Raw genomic sequence first — 19,242 nt, forward strand, 5'->3', positions numbered from 1 at the left:
TGCTTGATTCAGATGTATCATTTTGCTCTTTGCCTTCATGTCATCTCTTTTTTTGTTCTGCTCCTCTTTTGGATTTATCAAAATTTTTTAGTATTCCACTTTTTTGGCTTTTGGCTGGGAGGAGATAAAGGTGCAACTGTCTTTGGTGGTCCCAAATCCAGATTCATCCAACATCAACTGCTGTCACCATGCCAATAAAGTTTGATCCCAATGAGATGAAAGTTGTATACCTGATGGGCAATGGTAGAGAAGTTGGTGCCACATCTGTCCTAGCCCCGAAGATCAGCCCCCTACGTCTGTCTCCAAAAAAGGTTTGTGATGATATCACCAAGGCAACTGGTGATTGGAAGGGTCTGAGGATTACAGTGAAACTGACCATTCAGAACAGACAGGCCCAGATTGAAGTAGTACCTTCTGCCTCTGACCTGATTATCAAAGCCATCAAGAAACTGCCAAGAGACAGAAAGCAGCAGAAAAATATTAAGCACAGTGGAAATATCACTCTTGATGAGATTGGCAACAAAGTCAGACAGATGTGGCACCAATCTTTGCTAGAGAACTCTCTGGAACCATTAAAGAGATCTTGGGGACTGACTGCCCAATCTGTGGGCTGCAATGTTGATGGCTGACACTCTCATGACATCAATAGTGAGCAGTGGGGCTAAGCTGGTGAAGAACTGTAAATAAAAATATTTCAATAAAGGATCATTTGACAACCAATGGAAAAATTTTTTTCTTCATTCCATTTTTCTATTGGCTTTTCACTGTTTCTTTCCATTATTTTATAGTGACTGCTCTAGAGAGAATATGTATCACTAACTTATAGTCTACACAAGGACTTAATAGTGTACTACTTCATGTATCATGTAAAAATCCTACAACAAAATAGTTGTATTTACCTTCCTGCCCTTTGAGCCATGGCTGTCATATATCTTATGCACTGTGCATAGAATTTTTTTATAGAAGCCGAATACACATTTTAAAAATTAAAAAAAAGAAAAATATATAGCCTTTTGTATTCATTTACATATTTACTGTTTCTAGTACTTTTCATTCCTTCCATTGATTCAAGTTTTCATCTGATGTCATTTTCCTTCAGACAGAAAAAAATTCCTTCAGCAGGTCTTTAACGATTAGTACAACTCTCAATGTCCTTATTTTTGCTGCATACAGAATTCTGGCTTGATGGTTTATTTCTGGCACCACTTTACAGATGTCATTCCTTTGTCATCCAGCCTTCACTGTCCTAATGCAAGGTCAGCCCTTATTTGTGTCATTGTTTCCCCATATGCAATATGATGTTCTTCTCTGGCTGCTTTTAAGTTTCTATTTTGGGTTTTAGCACTTTGACTAAGATACACCTGCCTAGGTATCATTTTCTGTTTATCTTCCTCTGGATTTGATAAAAGCCACAGATCTACAAGTTTCTGTTTTTCATTAAATGTGGGAAATTTTTCAGAAATCCTTCAAATAACCTTCCTTTGACCTATTCTCTCTCTACCCTCTTCTTAGGGTCTCCAACTACACACTTAAAACCACTTGATATTGTCCTGCAGGCCACTGAAGTACCATTCCTTTTTTTATTTTCTTCTCCATCTTTCTTCTGTGCTTCTCTGATCATTTCTATTGATCCACCTTCAAGTTCACTGACACTCTCTTCATCCATTTTCAATCTACTACTAGGACACTTGAAGTTTAAGATATTTTACTTTTCAGTTTTAGAATCTCCATGTGATTCTTTTTTAAAGTTTCCATTTATTCATGGAGATTCCCCATTTGTTATTTCATTATAATCATACTCTCCATCTTTGAACACAATTAAAATAGCTACATAAATGATCTTATCTGCTAATTCCATCATCTAGGTCATCTTAGAGTGATTTCCTATTGACTTATTTTTATACTGCTAATGGTTATCTGTGTCATCTTCAGTTTAGGGCTACTATAAGTAATGCTGCTATGAAGATTTTGTACATTTCTCTTGATTCTACCTACAGAAGGCTGATTTATAGGATATATGTATCAGTTACTTTTCTACATAATTCCAGCAGTTTGAGACTTCTTTTCATTTTTAACACAATGTTTATATATTTTTAATCTCAAATAGTATTACAGGAAGGTGTAATATTTTTGCTTTCCTAGAAAAGGGCCATGTCTCAAACACCGAGAACCATTGTTTTCCATTCAAGACTCAAAAACTATTTGAGTACTGTCAGTTGTTGTTCAAAGACTTGGGCATATGATAACAAATTAGAGCTCTGACATCATGAGCTGACATTCCCTAAGTTCAATTTGTTTCTGCAAAATCAATGGTTCGCAAACTTCTTGGGCAGCCAGATAATCATATGTAGAGCTTCTATAAAATGTAGATTCCATGCAAATTGGTGCAGCCACTCTGGAAAACAGTGTGGAGGTTCCTCAGAAAATTAAAAATAGACCTACCCTATGACCCAGCAATAGCACTTCTAGGAATTTACCCAAGGGATACAGGAGTACTGATGCATAGGGGCACTTGTACCCCAATGTTTATAGCAGCACTCTCAACAATAGTCAAATTATGGAAAGAGCCTAAATGTCCATCAACTGATGAATGGATAAAGAAATTGTGGTTTATATACACAATGGAGTACTACATGGCAATGAGAAAGAACGAAATATGGCCCTTTGTAGCAACATGGATGGAACTGGAGAGTGTGATGCTAAGTGAAATACGCCATACAGAGAAAGACAGATACCATATGGTTTCACTCTTATGTGGATCCTGAGAAACTTAACAGAAACCCATGGGGGAGTGGGGGAAGGAAAAAAAAAAAAAAGAGGTTAGAATGGGAGAGAGCCAAAGCATAAGAGACTGCTAAAAACTGAGAACAAACTGAGGGTTGATGGGGGGTGGGAGGGAGGGGAGGGTGAGTGATGGGTATTGAGGAGGGCACCTTTTGGGATGAGCACTGGGTGTTGTATGGAAACCAATTTGACAATAAATTTCATATATTGAAAAAAAATAAAAAAATAAAGTTAAATTAAAAAAAATAAAATGTAGATTCCAAGGCTCCACCCCAAAATCTACTCAATCTCAATTGTGGAGGTATGGGTAAGGAATATGAATACACACATATACCACACACGTTCATGTATTTTAAGCTGCTTATATTATTTTAATTCAGCTAAATCACAGACAAGTACTCTATTACAACTAAAAGGATTCCTGTAATCTCAAAAGATAATTTCTGAAAATAACTGCTACAATATGAAGAGTTTAAAATTCCTAAGTTCTCATCTACTTACTAGTATTTTAAAAACAAAGAGTCCAAATACCTTTATCTCATAAATATTCAGTTGCTTGCTTTCTGCTGTACCCTTTTTTTTTAAAGCTTTATTCTGTAAAAAATTAAAAATACAGAATTACATTCAGTGATTCAATTTTGCACTGCCACTGGCTTAGACTGAAATTACCAAAGGAAAGAAAAGCATTATTCTCTAAAAGTATAGTGAAAAAAATAGTTTTCCTTTAATAGTTTGATTTTGAGAATCAGTACATACCTCTTGCTGGAGTTCTTCAATACACTTGCTTTTATTTTCAACTTGTTTCCTTAAATTGTTACACTACAAATTATGAGAAATTATAATTATTTTATTCAATATTCCAGTCAAAATAAGTAATTTTAAACAAAAATATTGCATAAGGTAACAAAGAGGTCATTTCAAAAATCATGTGGTTAAGTAATTCCATTAATGTCAAAAATTATGTGATCAAGTATAAATTGTAATGAAGAAAATGTGCCTCTTGGTAAATTCTATACAGAAGGCTGAATTATATTAATTGGATTTTCAAAAGCTACAGCCAGAGATAAGATTAACTGTAATTTGTTCCCCATTATTACTCATTATTCCCCATTTCATTATTCCCCACTCATTATTCCCCATTTCTCATTTCTGAGTCTCTTTTACTTGTTATATTTGGGGAAGGGAAATAATGTGATACTCTATGTTCTAGCTACATTCTAATTACTCTTATCTAAACCACTTTTTTTTTTTATCTCACTTTAAGAGACTATTTCATCTGAGTACACAGGCATGATTGGACCAGGAGGCATTAGGGTAAGAAATATTTGGAGCACCATAAAAGTAGCACAGATTTCTAACCAGTCCTAACACATTACAACTTTGTAAACTGTCCTAATTTCCATCAAAATAGAAACTCCAAGGCGGAGGGGGGGGGGGAACTAACCTCTCTTAGCACAAACTATTCTGTTAAATATTTTTACTGCAAAACCCACGTGCAGTCATAGTTAGCTATTATTCTAAAGCTGAGAAATACACGGCACTGTTGTTTAAAGTAACTTATTTATCTCATTTTTAATATCCCCCACCCCCAAACCGTCTACTTCGCGGAAGAAAAGTTAAAGAAAAGTGATTTTCACAGCAATTTTACTGGTATAAACATATTAGCAGGTACAACTATTTGTGTATACAATTTTTCCTTACTTCCAATTTTGACAGAAAAGCCAGCTAGATACTCTGAACAACCTTCCTGATAATTTAAAAGTAAATGGCTACAAAACAGGTAATCTGCTTACTTGAAATTATAATTTAAAGTGATAATAGTAGGTTTGGGGGTAGCACCAAAACCAGCTAAGGATGTATGTTGAAACTACCTAGGGTAAGGGAGATAGATAAAACTTAGAGCTCACTAAAGGTAAAGAATTCAATAACACAACCCGCATAAAGCCATAAACTCAAAAGACTACCTACCCTATGAAAATGTAAACAGGAAATAAATCTGCCACACAGAAGGGTACTGTAAGAAAACTTGTCTGTCTTGATGCTAACACTTAAGTGAAAGGTATCAAAATCTTCCCTGAAATTTGTAGACATGAGGTGGCCTTATATGAGTTTATAGGCTGAATTCATGCTATCTCTATTATTTGGAAAAACTTAAAAATGGAGAATTTAATTTAAAATGGTTCCTGGTGAATAATGCTCCCAAGAAAATCTTTTGGGGAAGATCCCAACTTCAATACAAACCTCAAAGAAATCCCATAGATGAAATTCCAAAGAATCATTAAAAAACACAAAAGAATCAGCAGAAAGAACAAAAAGCAGAATCAGACCTGAAAAGACTTCAAATACTGGTATTCCTAAAAAAAACCTTCTTTATTATTGGCATTACTACCATCCAAAAATTATATACCTTACTAAAATGATAGTGGCATCAAAACTATCAACTTTGAAGTCATTTTGACTGCCCCATCTCACTCTCCCTTCTTTCTGAATAAGCTAATGAAAATTAAAATAACAAGTTTTCATTCCTTTTAAGTTTACATAATCTCCAAATTTAGGGCTAATGAAGATAAATATATTTGGTAGGATGTCCAAAAATTCTTGAAAAGTATTTAAACTATCAAAGTTTTTGAAATCACAGTTCAATTTTAAATAAAATAATTCATGTGCATAGAAACAAAGAATTTTATTCACCAGAATTCTAGGTAGAAGAAAACAGTGTTGCTTATTAGAGGTCAGAACTTCAGAGACTGAACTATACTTTTCCAGAGGACTACTCAACTATAAAGAAGGTCAAGTTTAGGACAAGTGTGTGGTGAGGGATAGAGAAAGGAAGAGTGAATTGGGATGGACAGCCAGGCAGTAAAAACACTTCATAACTTCACATAAAAAGACGAGAAAATTTTCTGTAGCTCCCTTGATTATAAGAATGAGAGCAAAGTCTAACAATAATGTTTAAAAGCATCTTGCCGCTCTAAAGATATCTGCAACAAATACAGCTGCTGAGAGTGTGAAATCTGGGGAAAGGGAAGAGATAACTAAAGAGGAGTTTAATGAAACTTTGCTGTTTGAAGCACTGTACAAAACTCCTGAACTAATGGCCTCTTCAAAGAAACCTGCAGTAAAAATCCAAACTTATTCCTTAAAGCCTTCAGTGGAGAATTGAGATCTCTTTCTACAAGACAGTGTAAAGACTCCTCCTAAAGAATCTAGTCATACATATATTGTTACAAAGTCTCTTTTCTCAAAAACATTTTTTGCGATTTGATAATACCTTGTTCTCTAGTATCTTCATTTGTTTATCTTTTTTTAAAACTTCACATTCAATGCTACGAGCCTAAAAAACATTATATGACATCAGATTAAAAATGCTAACAATTTTCTTCTATGAGAATCTTATAGAAATGGAATTATAAAACTTAGTCTTATATTTCTACAAAAATATCCATTCTCCCAGTTTATTTCAGTATTCTTTTTTTTTAAAAAAAGAAACTGTCTTTAATGTTCATCATTCTTATCTTGGCCCAATAATCACTTTATATTTTATTAACTTCCCAGTTTACCCTGAAATTTTAAAAAAAAGTTTATTTATTTATTTTGAGGAAGAGAGAGTGCATGTGTGTGCGTATGCACACATACAAGTGGGAAAGGGGCAGACAGAGAGGGAGAAAGAATCCCAAGCAGGCTCTGCGCCATCAGCACCAACGCAAGCCTCAATCTCACAAACAATGAATGAGATCATGACCCGAGCAGAAATCGAGGGTCAGACACTTAACCAACTGAGCCACCCAGGTACCCGCTACCCTGGATTTTTAACAGTTGTCTTGCATACAAATGTTTATAATTTTTTAAATATGTCTTTCACAAACATTTGTTAGATCTGAACCTTGTAATAACCCAATGATAAAGACAGGTCAGGTATTATCATCTCCATTTTAGAGATGAGAAAATAGGCTCAGATAAAGCATGCATGAAACAATATAAATGTCTAAACTAAGGTAGCAGATTGGGGGGAAAAGTGTAATGACTATCAATGCCAGGCAAATATCTGAGAACTACTTACAAACTGGATTCTTTCTGAGAAGCTGTTTCAATAGGTAAATAGAAATCCAACCATGGAAAAAGCTTAAATATGCTAACAACTCGTTTTGCATTTTGGGTTTTTTCCCTTAACTCATCACTAATATCTTGTACGTTGATAACATAAATTTAAATTCTTGGTAGAGAATTTTTATTTTAAACACTAAATTCATGTTTTACCACATCACAAACAAAAGGACTGGGGTCTTGAGCAGCCTCCGATGCAAATTTTAAAGCAGTAAATTACATAGCAAGTCTTTAGGATAAGATTAAATTGTTTTTTTCTGGTTGAACGTAGTAAATATGAAACTGAAAGTAAAAAATTTTTGGAAGAAAAAATATGGGAGAGTCTAAAGAATGGTAGAAGTCCAGCACTACCACTACTACTTCTTATTCATGACATTCAGAGTCTCAATTTCTTTTTTTTTTTTTTAAGTTTATTTATTTATTGGGGTGAGGGGGCAGGGAGAGATGAACAAAGAGGCAGACAATCCCAAGCAGGCTCTGTGCTGCCAGCCAGAGCCTGATGCAGGGCTCAGTCTCACAAACTGTGAGATCATGACCTGAGCCGAAGTCAAGAATCAGACGCATAACCAGACTGAGCCACCCAGGTGCTCTCAGAGGCTTGATTTCTTAATTCATAAAAAGAGGACAAAAGTAAGTTCCAGTTAACTAAGATAACATATATAGAGAACTAGAATGTTCCTGGTACACTGTAAGCCCTTCAAAATATTAGCTCATCTCATCCTTAGTTGAGATGGTCTGACAACTTTCTAAAAGTAAACATGACATTCCTCAGGTCAAAACTCTCAATAACCTCAAATTCCTAAATATAGTTTATGAGACTATACATAATCTGCCTTCATCTCTCCCAACTTTCATTTTCCCTATCCTCATCTCTCCACTCTCATCTTTCCCTACTCTCTACACTATTACCACAATCTTGAACTCTACCTTCCAACCAAGATGAATTTTCATAATTGTTTAAATACAAAAGACTCTCTCATGGTCTGTATACAGTGTGTGTATACTTGTAAATTATAACACTCTTTTCCCTGATATATTTATGTCCACCTCTCTGACTTCCACTAATTCCTATTAACCTAAGGTTTCAAACTGAATGTCACTTCTTCCAGGAAACGTATCCTGATTAGATGCCCCGTACAGGCTCCAACAGCATCTATATAGAGGACCTATGTTTTGGTCTGGCCACCATTCTTTCCTGAGAAAACTCTGTTAGTGTAAATTGCATGATAATCCTGCTAAATCCATGTTGTTTGATCGAAGCTAATCTGTCTCCAGGAGTAGGTGGGTAAGTACCTCAGGCTTTGCCAAATTACTCTACCCCTTACCCACAATAATTAATTCAGGAATAAGTAAGTAAACTCAACTAGGCCAAAGTCCTTTCCAAGATTTTTTTTCCAGAGCTTTCAGGACACTTTTTTAAAGCCTTCCAACGGACTCCAGCACCTTTCATATCTCCTCATTCCATTTTTAAAGATTAAAAATATCACTTCCCTAATAACAAATCTTAATTGGGGGCACCTGGGTGACTCAGTCAGCTAAGCATCTGACTTCCGCTCAGGTCATGATCTAGTGATTCGTGAGTTCGAGCCCCACCTTGGGCTCTGTGCTGACAGCTCAGAGTCTGGAGCCTGCTTCAGATTCTGTGCCCCCCACCCCCCACTCTCACTCTCTGCCCCTTCCCCCCATGCTCTCACTTGCTCTCTCTCTCTCTCAAAAACATATAAGCATTAAAAAAAAAAACAAAAAAATACAAAACACTTTAATTGGATCACACATTATCCACCAGAACAAATGAAGTCCAAGCTTGATACCCAGAACAGTGCCTAGAACATGGTGGAATCACATACTTTGTACTATTCCACTTTTGTGATATTCTTCCCAGAAAACCTTCTTCCTATCTCTATATATTGACATCATACCCACCAAAGCACAACACAAACTTACCAATTTTATCGGTATGTTATTTACTGACAAATTTTTTCTTGAGCCTCTTTAGCCTAAAAATGTATATCAACATTAAATGTTGAGGATTTATGAAAGAAATTTAGAATTATACCACTATTTCTTTTACTCATAAATCCTGTAAGCAAAATAACTCAGCTTTGCCTGTATTTTTAAGGTCAGCAGCCTACAATAGTCCCTATATCACTATTTATACACTAGAATATTTCACTTTATTTTTTTTTACACACGTGGTGATTTTATGATTTGAAATTCTATTCTACAATTTATTATTAAATATAACATACATTTTCTTCACTCTTGTCCAATTTACATTTAACTTCATCTCCTTTCTGCTTTAGTTCTTCTCGCACAGATTCCAGTTCATTCCTTAAAGGAAATGGAAGAGTGATATAGTAATAAACTTTATATTTTTTGTTCTATTCATTTTCTGGGATTTCTAAAATGCTTGACTATATTTTTTTGTTGGTTTAGATTTTCATTTTGTTTGGTAATTATTCATGCATTAATGTCAACATATATACCTCCTCTCCTACATTTAAATGAATTTATACATTTAACTTGAAACTAGCTAGATCCTTTTTCCACTAAAAAAACCTCTAGAGGGGCGCCTGGGTGGCGCAGTCGGTTAAGCGTCCAACTTCAGCCAGGTCACGATCTCGCGGTCCAGGAGTTCGAGTCCCGCATTGGGCTCTGTGCTGATGGCTCAGAGCCTGGAGCCTGTTTCCGATTCTGTGTCTCCCTCTCTCTCTGCCCCTCCCCTGTTCATGCTCTGTCTCTCTCTGTCCCAAAAAAATAAATAAACGTTGAAAAAAAAATTAAAAAAAAAAAAACCTCTAGAAAGAAGTATTTCTGATTTAAATCAAAATTTCACTTTACTCTTCCTTAGTCTTAAATTAGTCATCATAGTCAAAGACATAGTTATTTTATACAAATAAATTAGGGACATAAATACAAGTGATTTTTAATGAGCTACTACATGACTGAGATATTTACATAGACAAATATCCTTACATAGAGACAGAGAGAGAGTATCTCTGGAAACACACATAAGAAACAGTGATACCTCTGGGGAGGGACACTAGACAGCAGAAAGACAAAGGAAAGACAGTTTTCTTTCCTTATGTGCCCCCCCTTTGTCGCTTTGAATTTTGTACCATATGCATGTATTATCCTTTCAAAATTTTGTAAATTAAAAATTTGTTGCACATGAAAGCAATGGTCTTTTGTCCTGGATCCTTGAAGCTATTTATTTTTTTTCTTTTTTTTAAATTTTATTTTAGAGAGAGCACATCAGCAGGAGAGAGGGACAGAGGGAGAGGGACAGGGAGAGGGAGAGAGAGAATGCCAAGCAGGCTCCACGCTCAGTGTGGAGCCTGATGCGGGGTTTGATCCCACGACCTTGGGATCATGACCTGAGCTGAAATCAAGAGTCCGATGCTCAACCGACTGGCCACCCGGGCACCCCTTCTTGAAGCTATTTCTATTTATAGAAATATATAAATATTATTCAATCATATGAAATAATTGGCCTTGTAAAAACTGAATTCAGGCTATTTACTCTTTAACTGAGTATAAAAATTTTAATTGGCATATTCTTACTTCTATATGAGTGTGTGTGTATATATATATATAGTATATAGAGTTGTGATATATGTTATATTATATATAATTATATAATATATATAATACAATATATATAATTATATAACATATATAATTATTATATATAACTCTTCAGAGTGTATATATACATATATATTCAGAGTTATTTATGTCCATAGAGTAGGTAGATGTACAAAAAGATATTTTCTAAGTAATTTTAATTCTCCTAAATAAAAGATAGCCTTTCCCTAAAATATGTCTTCATTTTTTATCTCCAAAATGTACAGTGCTTTAATCACAGAGATTCAATCTAGAAATAACAGCTACTTTCTCTGAAGGAGAAAATTGAGCAACAACAAAAGCAATCATTAGAAGTGTAATAAAAGATGACTTTCCAAACCTAGAAAATAGCGACAGTCTTGTGGCCAGACACTATATGTAGTACTTTATTCACATTACCTCATATAATCCTCAATCCTATATATTAACCAAAATGAGAAGCCAAAGCTTAATACTTCAGAATATAAGTACAGACAAGGATCTCCAAGTATTTAGAAACCATCTAAATTAACTAATGGATTAAAAGGAAACTTAAAATACAGGAACAGGTTGTTTAGAAAATAAACATAAAAACACTATATATCAAAACCTAAGTCATAGATCCATAGCTGTGTTAAGAAGTAAACTGCTATCTTCAAATGTTTTTATTATTTGAAAAAGAGAAAGAAAACTAAGTATCAATATATCAATTTGAAAAAGAACTAAAGAAAAGATTAATATGTGATTTTAAGCAGACAAAACATTTCTAAGTAGAAAAGCAATGGAAAAATTACCAAAAGAAGACAACTAGATTTAATTCAAATTAAAAAAATTTACGCACAACAAAAAATTACCCAAAATGCAAGGAAAACCACAAGTTGGGGGAAATATATACTGTAATATATTGTAAATATATGTAAATATATTATTTAAAGCTTAAGTAAATCAGTAAGTAAACAACACCTCAAAAGTATTAATAGGCAACAGACACAAGCAATTTTAGAAATAAGAAATTCTAGCAAGCAAACACAAAAAATTCCAAAACTTACCCCCCAAAAAAGAAAATTACAAGTCCTAATAGCAATGAGTTGTTTTTATCTATTATATTATCAAATAAATTAATAATAATACCCAAAACAAATTAAAAGATTTTTGGAGCCAGCATTTTCATACAATAGTAACTGTACTGCATGGTTTACAACTAGTATAACCTATTAGAAACCATTTGACTATCAACAGTTATTGAAATCGTTATTCCTATGACTCAGTAAATTCTCCTTGAAATGTATCCTATCAAATTCAAAATAAGGGAAAAAATCTGTATGCTCCAAGATGTTTACTACAATACTATTTATGATAGTGGAAAACTGGAAAATGTCATCTCTAAAACCAACAAGGATTAAAATAAATTGTTATATCCACTTGACTGGTTTACAGGCATTAAAAATAGACGATTGTGAAAACACCTAGAAACATGGACGTTTTAAAATAACATTAATTTTTTTTAATTTCGCTTCTAAATTTTCTTGCATATAATTACTTTCTTCAATATTAAAATATAAGAAAGTTCGTGATGCTTTAAAATTCCTGTCTAACCTATTTCAACACTAGAACAAAAGACATTGTTATGATTTTATTTTTAAGCAGAACTCCAAAGCAATCATTCTAATTTTTTACTTTATACCATATCCAACATTAAGTGTAATTTAAATTAAGCATAACAAATAGAAAAATACTAAAATCTTTTGCCAGACAAAAAAAAGTCAACTCATTAGTCTTGCCTTAATTGTGCTTCAGTTTTTTCCATATTTTCTATTTGTTTCAACATCCGTTCTTCTTTCTTTTTGCTATTCTAAAGAAATAATAAATGTTGTTTATGTTAATAATTCTGTTTCAACAAAAATAAAATTGAAACTGATATTTAAAATCTTTATCTGTCACCATGAAATTCAATTAGTTATATATAAAACAAGACAGTGAGCTATTTAACTTGCATAGTTACATACTATTTTTCCAGCCTTATTTTAATTACTCCCCTAGTAATCTCTATACAGCAGCTAAAAAGCAAGTCTTACTTATTGTCTCCCAGTGATACTTTAAGGCCTTCTATCCTTGTTCATATTGTTGTGACTTCAAGGAATGCTTTTCCATTCACTATTACCTACTGAACTTATAATCAGTCATCTTTTAAGACCAAAATCAATGCTATGTTCTCTCTGAAGCCTTCTCTTCCTCCAAGGAAGAAGATAACACTTTGTCCCAAAAACAACACATATAACATAGTATTTTAAGTTATTTGAGCATTTAGTTCTTCTCTTGAGTCATAAGATCTTAATGAGGAAAGAAGGTATTTTATTCATCGTTGTATCCTCCACATTGTCATATGATTTACCTGATAAATACTTGTTGAATAAATACTCATAAAAATCCTAACGCTTAAAATTACATTAACTTTATCAATGGGTAGTTCTATAGTCTGTTGCCCATTATCACCATCTAAATCAATATGCATATTTTTCTTCTGAAACAGAGGATCAGCTCTAAGATAATCAGATTTGTAAAGGGTAAAGAATCTTGGAAAGTCATCTATTCGAGCCCCCTATATTTACAGGTTAGAAAACTAAGTCACTGGTACTTTCTTTTACAACTCACATCAGTATCTTCTTGCTGTTTCTTGAGTTCTAGGGCCATTTCACTTGTTTCTTGTGCTAATTTTTTGTTCTCCAGTGAAAGCCTGTTGCAGCTTGCATTTAGTTCAGTAGTCTTAAGCCTGTTTTTTAAAAACATGTCAGACCTAAATATTTACCTATTAAATTATATGATGTAGAATTTAATTCAAGATAATCTTAGGGGAAAGGGAGAAAGGGCTGGGAATATAAATAAGATTGGCCATTAATTAATAATTTCTGAAGTGCAGTGATAGCTATGTGCTGCTTCATTACATTATTCCCTCTACTTTACACATTTGAAATTTTCAACACTAAGTTAAGATGCCACAGATTTCCTTGCATATTCCCTACACCTCACCTCCCCATACTTTTCCACAAATTTTGAAGGGTGTCTTACTTTCTCATATAATTTTTTTTCTCTAGTAGACGGTCTCAAAACTATTCCAAACTTCTGGTGATTTGATTATAGTAGTACATGAGGCATGAGCTATTTTTAACAAAATATTTTCATTAAAATAAGTAAAATCAGGTTTAATTTTTGTGCACAACACTTAAACTGCTCTTACAAGATCTCAAATACTCCACAATGGAAGAGAGATTACTACTGCTATTAGTGCAGTCAGGATCAATTTTAAATCAAAGAAGGGGGAACTGTGTGGTTCTATGGAATGATTTCAGTAGCAAGCACCTATTATCTTCTCCTACTTAACCAATACTGGAAATTCATCAAAGAGTAGATTAGAAAATGAAAGGTTGAAAAAGCAAACATAGCTTTGAAAGGTTGAAATAGGAAACATTAAACTAACGTATAAATAACCAGTCCATTTACTAAAAGGAATTTTGGTTAATAAGTTTTACCCAGAATTCAATGACGTGTATGTATTTTGTCACTTCACCAAAACAAATCTATGAAATAATTTAACAAGCAACCAAAATAAATGGGTAGAATTGCAAATAATTATTTTTATGAGGAACTAAGTATTGCCAAGAAAAGTAATATATTGATATTCTAAAGAAGTTCCCAACTTTGTGATATACTCTTTTTATGTCAATTATATATATATGTGTATGTATATATGTATATGTATTTATCTGTATATATATATATATATATATATATATACAATGGTGTGTGTATATGTATATGTATATGTGTATATGTATATACATACATATATATATATACACACACACACACACCATTGTTAATTTCATTAGCAGTAAAATTAATAAATTATTTTGATCTCTAATTAGGAATAAATACAACTTTAACCCCATTCAAATAAATATTGAATATAATTTACTAATTTATTAACTACCAGAAAGCTTAAAAATGAAATATGTAAGTTATTTATAGATAGAAAACTTACTTCTCATTTTCAAGTTCAGTTTTCAGCTCTTTAACCTGTCTGGAATAATGTTGCTCACTTGTCACAATGGCAGTTAACTGTACTTCCAAATCATGCACTTTTCTCTGGAAAATAAATGTGTATAATCACAGCAAACATTTTTACAATATTCTTATTTTAAAAGTATGGCCAATCTGTAATCAACTCATATATTAGCCAAAAATTTGGTAAGAAAATGTCACATTTTAAAATTTAATAGACTTAATGCCAAAAGCATTATAATTTTAGAATAATGAATAATGACAAATGTAATACAAGTAAATTCCATCTTGATATTCTAAAGCTCAACCAGTAAAATTGTATTTACAAATTATAAAATATTTTCATCAGTTTTACTCAACCAGGTAATTAATCTGCATTAAAATGTTATATTATCAATAAAAAATATAATAATTAATGAAGTCAGGTAGTATCTTAAAAACTAAGCTGTTCTTACTATTTTAAACTATTGTATAGTTACAACATAATACTGTTATGGATTGAAAAAATGCCTTTATAAAATAAAAAACATATTCCAAAATTATAACATAAGCACTATAAAAATTATTGTAAACTAAGAAGTTAACAAAAGTTAAGTTTTAAATGTTTAAATTAAGAATACTGAAGACATCAAAAATGTGATTGTTATAAACCATAGCATGATGCATACTCCTGACATCTTAAATGCTGACCTCTCTCTCCCACATTAGAATATGAAGATTTTCTAGATGTGTTTCACATTAATCATTAGTACATTAAATGTAGCAGGAACACTTCCTTTGAAAGGAATTTTCTGAAGAAATCTTTCACAAAGCTAATAGCTATACCATAATCTATTCTGTAAATCTGTACTCTACTAACAAAATGTTGCAGGACAAAATGTATCTTTTCTAAACCAACCTCTCTGGTGTGGAGAAGACCAGTCAGTTCTTGCTGTGTTCCTTTTAATTCTTCAGCAATCTTCTCAAATTGTTTCTTTTCATCTAAAAGCTTTTGGTTTTCTACCTATTTAAGAACACCATAAATCATGACAACCAAAGCACAAACGTATGCAAAATGATCAAACTACCTAACTAGACTGAAGAGACTTACGAGTTTCTCTTTGGCTAAATTTTTTTAAAAAGAGAAAACAAGTAATTAATAAGTTAATTCCAAAACTAAATATGATAACAAAGGATTGAATAAACAGAGCCCTAAAATTTTTTATTTAAAAAAAATCAGACAGGTCATTGAATTCAAACCTTATCTTATGCATAATTCACTCCAATTTATTAGCATTTATTAGTCACTCACTATCCTACCAATTCTGTTTGTCTTTATATTGCACTAAAACGTGCTTCCCTATAACTTCCATGCAATTGTCATTGTTCTGCCTTTCTTAGTCGCATAGAAGTCTAATTCCTTTTTTACATGATAGCTGACAAATATTTGAAGAGAATTATCAACACTCCCTAACTTTTCTTTTTCTCTTAACCATTCTAAAATCTCTAATTCTTATTATCATTCTTCCTATGAAATGGTTTTAAATTACTTCATTCCCCGAGGATTCCTTTGTCAATATACAATTTTAAATAAGGTATCAAGAATTAAATTCAATGTTGAAATATGGCCCTTTGTAGCAACGTGGATGGAACTGGAGAGTGTTATGCTAAGTGAAGTAAGCCATACAGAGAAAGACAGATACCATATGTTTTCACTCTTATGTGGATCCTGAGAAACTTAACAGAAACCCATGGGGGAGGGGAAGAAAAAAAAAAAGAGGCTAGAGTGGGAGAGAGCCAAAGCATAAGAGACTCTTAAAAACTGAGAACAAACTGAGGGTTGATGGGGGGTGGGAGGGAGGGGGGGTGGGTGATGGGTATTGAAGAGGGCATCTTTTGGGATGAGCACTGGGTGCTGTATGGAAACCAATTTGACAATAAATTTCATATATTGAAAAAAAATTAAATTAAATGTTCTAGACAATCAAGGATCAACAAACTACAGCCCACAGGCCAAATCCAGTCCTTACTTGTTTTTAATAAAGCTTTACTGTAATACAGCCAACATATTTATGTATTGTATATTCCCATTTTGCCTTGTAACAACGAAGCTGTATAGATGCAAGAGAGACCAACCACATGGCCCACAAAGCCTAAAAATTTGCTACTGGCCCTTTAAAGAAGAATTCTGTCAATCTTTGCTTTAGATGGGTCCTATACAATGGAACTTTCTGCAATAACAGGAACATGCGGTAGCTACTGATCACTTCAAATGTGGCTACTGGAGCTGAGGAACTGACTTGTTTTTTTTTAATTTGGTCTATTTTAATTAATTTAAATTTAAGTGCCACATTTGGCCTCTAGTTACCATACTGGATGGCACAGCTCTAGAAAGTGAGCAAGACTAAGTATAAAACAACCATTAACTCTTTACTTACAGGTGCTTAATTACTATCAACTCCTCCTGTTATCCAACATAGATTTAAGTCAATTTTCATGTTGTTTACTTAAGCATGAGATCACAACGGTGGAGCTATTTAAAATTTTGATACAGCTATAACATGATCGCATCTGTGATTTAAAAAGCTAACTCTAGCAATAGTGCATAGGAAGACCCAATTATATACAGACTACATATATACATATACACAAATGTTTACAAATAGAAGACTAATCCAGTTTGAAAGATATACCTTGCAAACCATAAACATTCTTCAAGACAAAAAGATACTGTCAGAGATAAAGAGAGATATTAATAATGATCAAAGGTCTATTTGTCAGGAAGACAGAATAGTTCTATATGAATGTGAGACTTATAACAGAAATTCAAAGTACGTGAAGCAAACATTGACATAATTATAGAGAAATAGACAATTACTAAATCAAAATAGGAGATGTTAACACCCCTCAGTAATAATAGAACAGGACAAAAAAAAATCGACAACACTGAAGATTTTCACAACACCATCAATCAAATGAATCTAACATTTAAAGAACACATATAGAACCTAACAACAGCAGAATACACATTCTTTTCAAGTACACATGGAACATTTACTAAGACAGATTATATCCTTTATAAATTTAAATAATAAAGTATATTCTTGAACCATAATGGAGTTAGACTAGAAATAAGTAAAAGAGGAAAATCTCCAAATACGGAAATTAAATAACAGACTTCTAAATAACCCCAGGGTCAAAGAGGAAATCGAGAAATTAGAAAATATTTTAGCCTAAATAAAAATGAAAATACAAGATATCAAAATTTGTGGGATGCAGTTAAGGAAGTGATTAAAGTAAATTTATAGCATTAAATGTTTAAATGGAAAAGAAAGGTCTCAAAACAACAATCTAGGTTTTCATCTTAAGAACCTAGAAAAAGAACAAAATAAACCCAAGCAAGTAGAAGAAAGGAAATAGTAAAGATAAGAGCCAAAACTGATGAAACTGAAAATGGAAAAACAGTAGAGAAAAATCAACCAAACACAAAGCTGGTTATTTTGAAAAGGTCAGTAAAATCAATAAACTTCTATCAAGACTGACAAGACAGAAGACACCAATCACCAATATTAGTAATCAAAGAGTATAGACTATAGACTCCATAGATATTAAAAAAATAACAGAATGCTACAAACAACTCTATGCACAGAAAGTTGACAACTTCAATGAAATGGACTAATTCCTTAGAAACCACAAACTACCAAATCACCTAAGATAAAACAGTTTAACAGTTCTGTAATAATGAAAAACATTAGATTCATAGTTTAAAATCTTGCCAAAAAAGAATCTCTAAGTCCAGATGATTTCACCAGAGAATTCTACCAAATGTTTAAAGAAGAAATAACACTAGTTGTATACAATCTCTTCCAGAAAACAGAAATGAAAGAAATGCTCCCCAACTCATTTTATGAGGCCAGTATTAGCCTGATTCCAAAACCAGATAAAGACCACTGAAGAAAACTATAGACTTCCCAAGAACACAAAACCAAAAATCCTCAACAAAATATTCATAAATTCAACAATTTAGAAAAAGGATAATATACCACACCAACTGGGATTTATCCCAGAAATGCAAGCCTGATTCAATATTTGAAAACCAATGTATGACATTGATTAGAATATTAATATTCTAAATAAGAAAAACAACATGATATCAGTAAACACAGAAAAAGCACTTGACAAAATTCAACACAGATTCATAAGAAAAAAGCTTAAACTAGGAACAGAAGGGCACTTCCACCAAAAAAAAAAAAACTAGAATTAAACATCATATTTAATGGTGAAACACTGAATACTTTCCCTTAAGATCACATCAAAGATGTACATGGTCACCACTCCTTTTCAACATCATACTGGGAAGTCTGAGCCAGTGCAGTTAGACAAGAAAAAAAGAAATACAACTGTCCTTATTTGCAGACAAAATAACTGTCTACATAGAAAATTATAAGGAATGTGCAAAAAACTCCAAGAACTAGTAAGTCATTTTGAAAAGGGGTACCTAGGTGGCTCAGTGGATTAAAACATCTGACTCTGGGTTTCCGCTCAGGTCATGACCTCACCAGCCATGAGATTGAGCCCCACATCGGGCTCAGCACTGACAGCATCTCTCCCTCTCTATCTGCTCCCTCCCTCTCTCTCAAAATAAACAAACATTAAAAAAATAAAAAAATAAATGATTTTGGCAAGACTGTAGGATACAAGGCCAATGCA

General features: G+C 32.9%; 1 protein-coding gene and 1 pseudogene across 1 annotated transcript in view; one reads left to right on the forward strand and one right to left on the reverse strand.

Moving 5' to 3' along the window:
- SYCP1 (synaptonemal complex protein 1) overlaps window positions 1-19,242 on the reverse strand; it is a 117,252-nt gene that overhangs the window by 49,612 nt on the left and 48,398 nt on the right. Inside the window, exons 16-23 of the mRNA XM_047084884.1 lie at window positions 15,452-15,556; window positions 14,534-14,637; window positions 13,147-13,264; window positions 12,276-12,346; window positions 9,138-9,219; window positions 6,056-6,118; window positions 3,541-3,603; window positions 3,316-3,378 (exon numbers count right to left, since the gene is read on the reverse strand). Of these exons, the coding sequence (XP_046940840.1) occupies window positions 3,316-3,378; window positions 3,541-3,603; window positions 6,056-6,118; window positions 9,138-9,219; window positions 12,276-12,346; window positions 13,147-13,264; window positions 14,534-14,637; window positions 15,452-15,556 (669 nt within the window). The remainder of the gene's footprint in view (window positions 1-3,315; window positions 3,379-3,540; window positions 3,604-6,055; window positions 6,119-9,137; window positions 9,220-12,275; window positions 12,347-13,146; window positions 13,265-14,533; window positions 14,638-15,451; window positions 15,557-19,242) is intronic.
- On the forward strand, window positions 189-629 carry LOC124515848 (60S ribosomal protein L12-like; annotated as a pseudogene).

Source organism: Lynx rufus, unplaced genomic scaffold (assembly GCF_022079265.1).
Source record: "Lynx rufus isolate CCGP_SWC_20201006 ecotype Redwood Valley unplaced genomic scaffold, mLynRuf1.p SCAF_2, whole genome shotgun sequence".
NCBI lineage: Eukaryota > Metazoa > Chordata > Mammalia > Carnivora > Felidae > Lynx > Lynx rufus.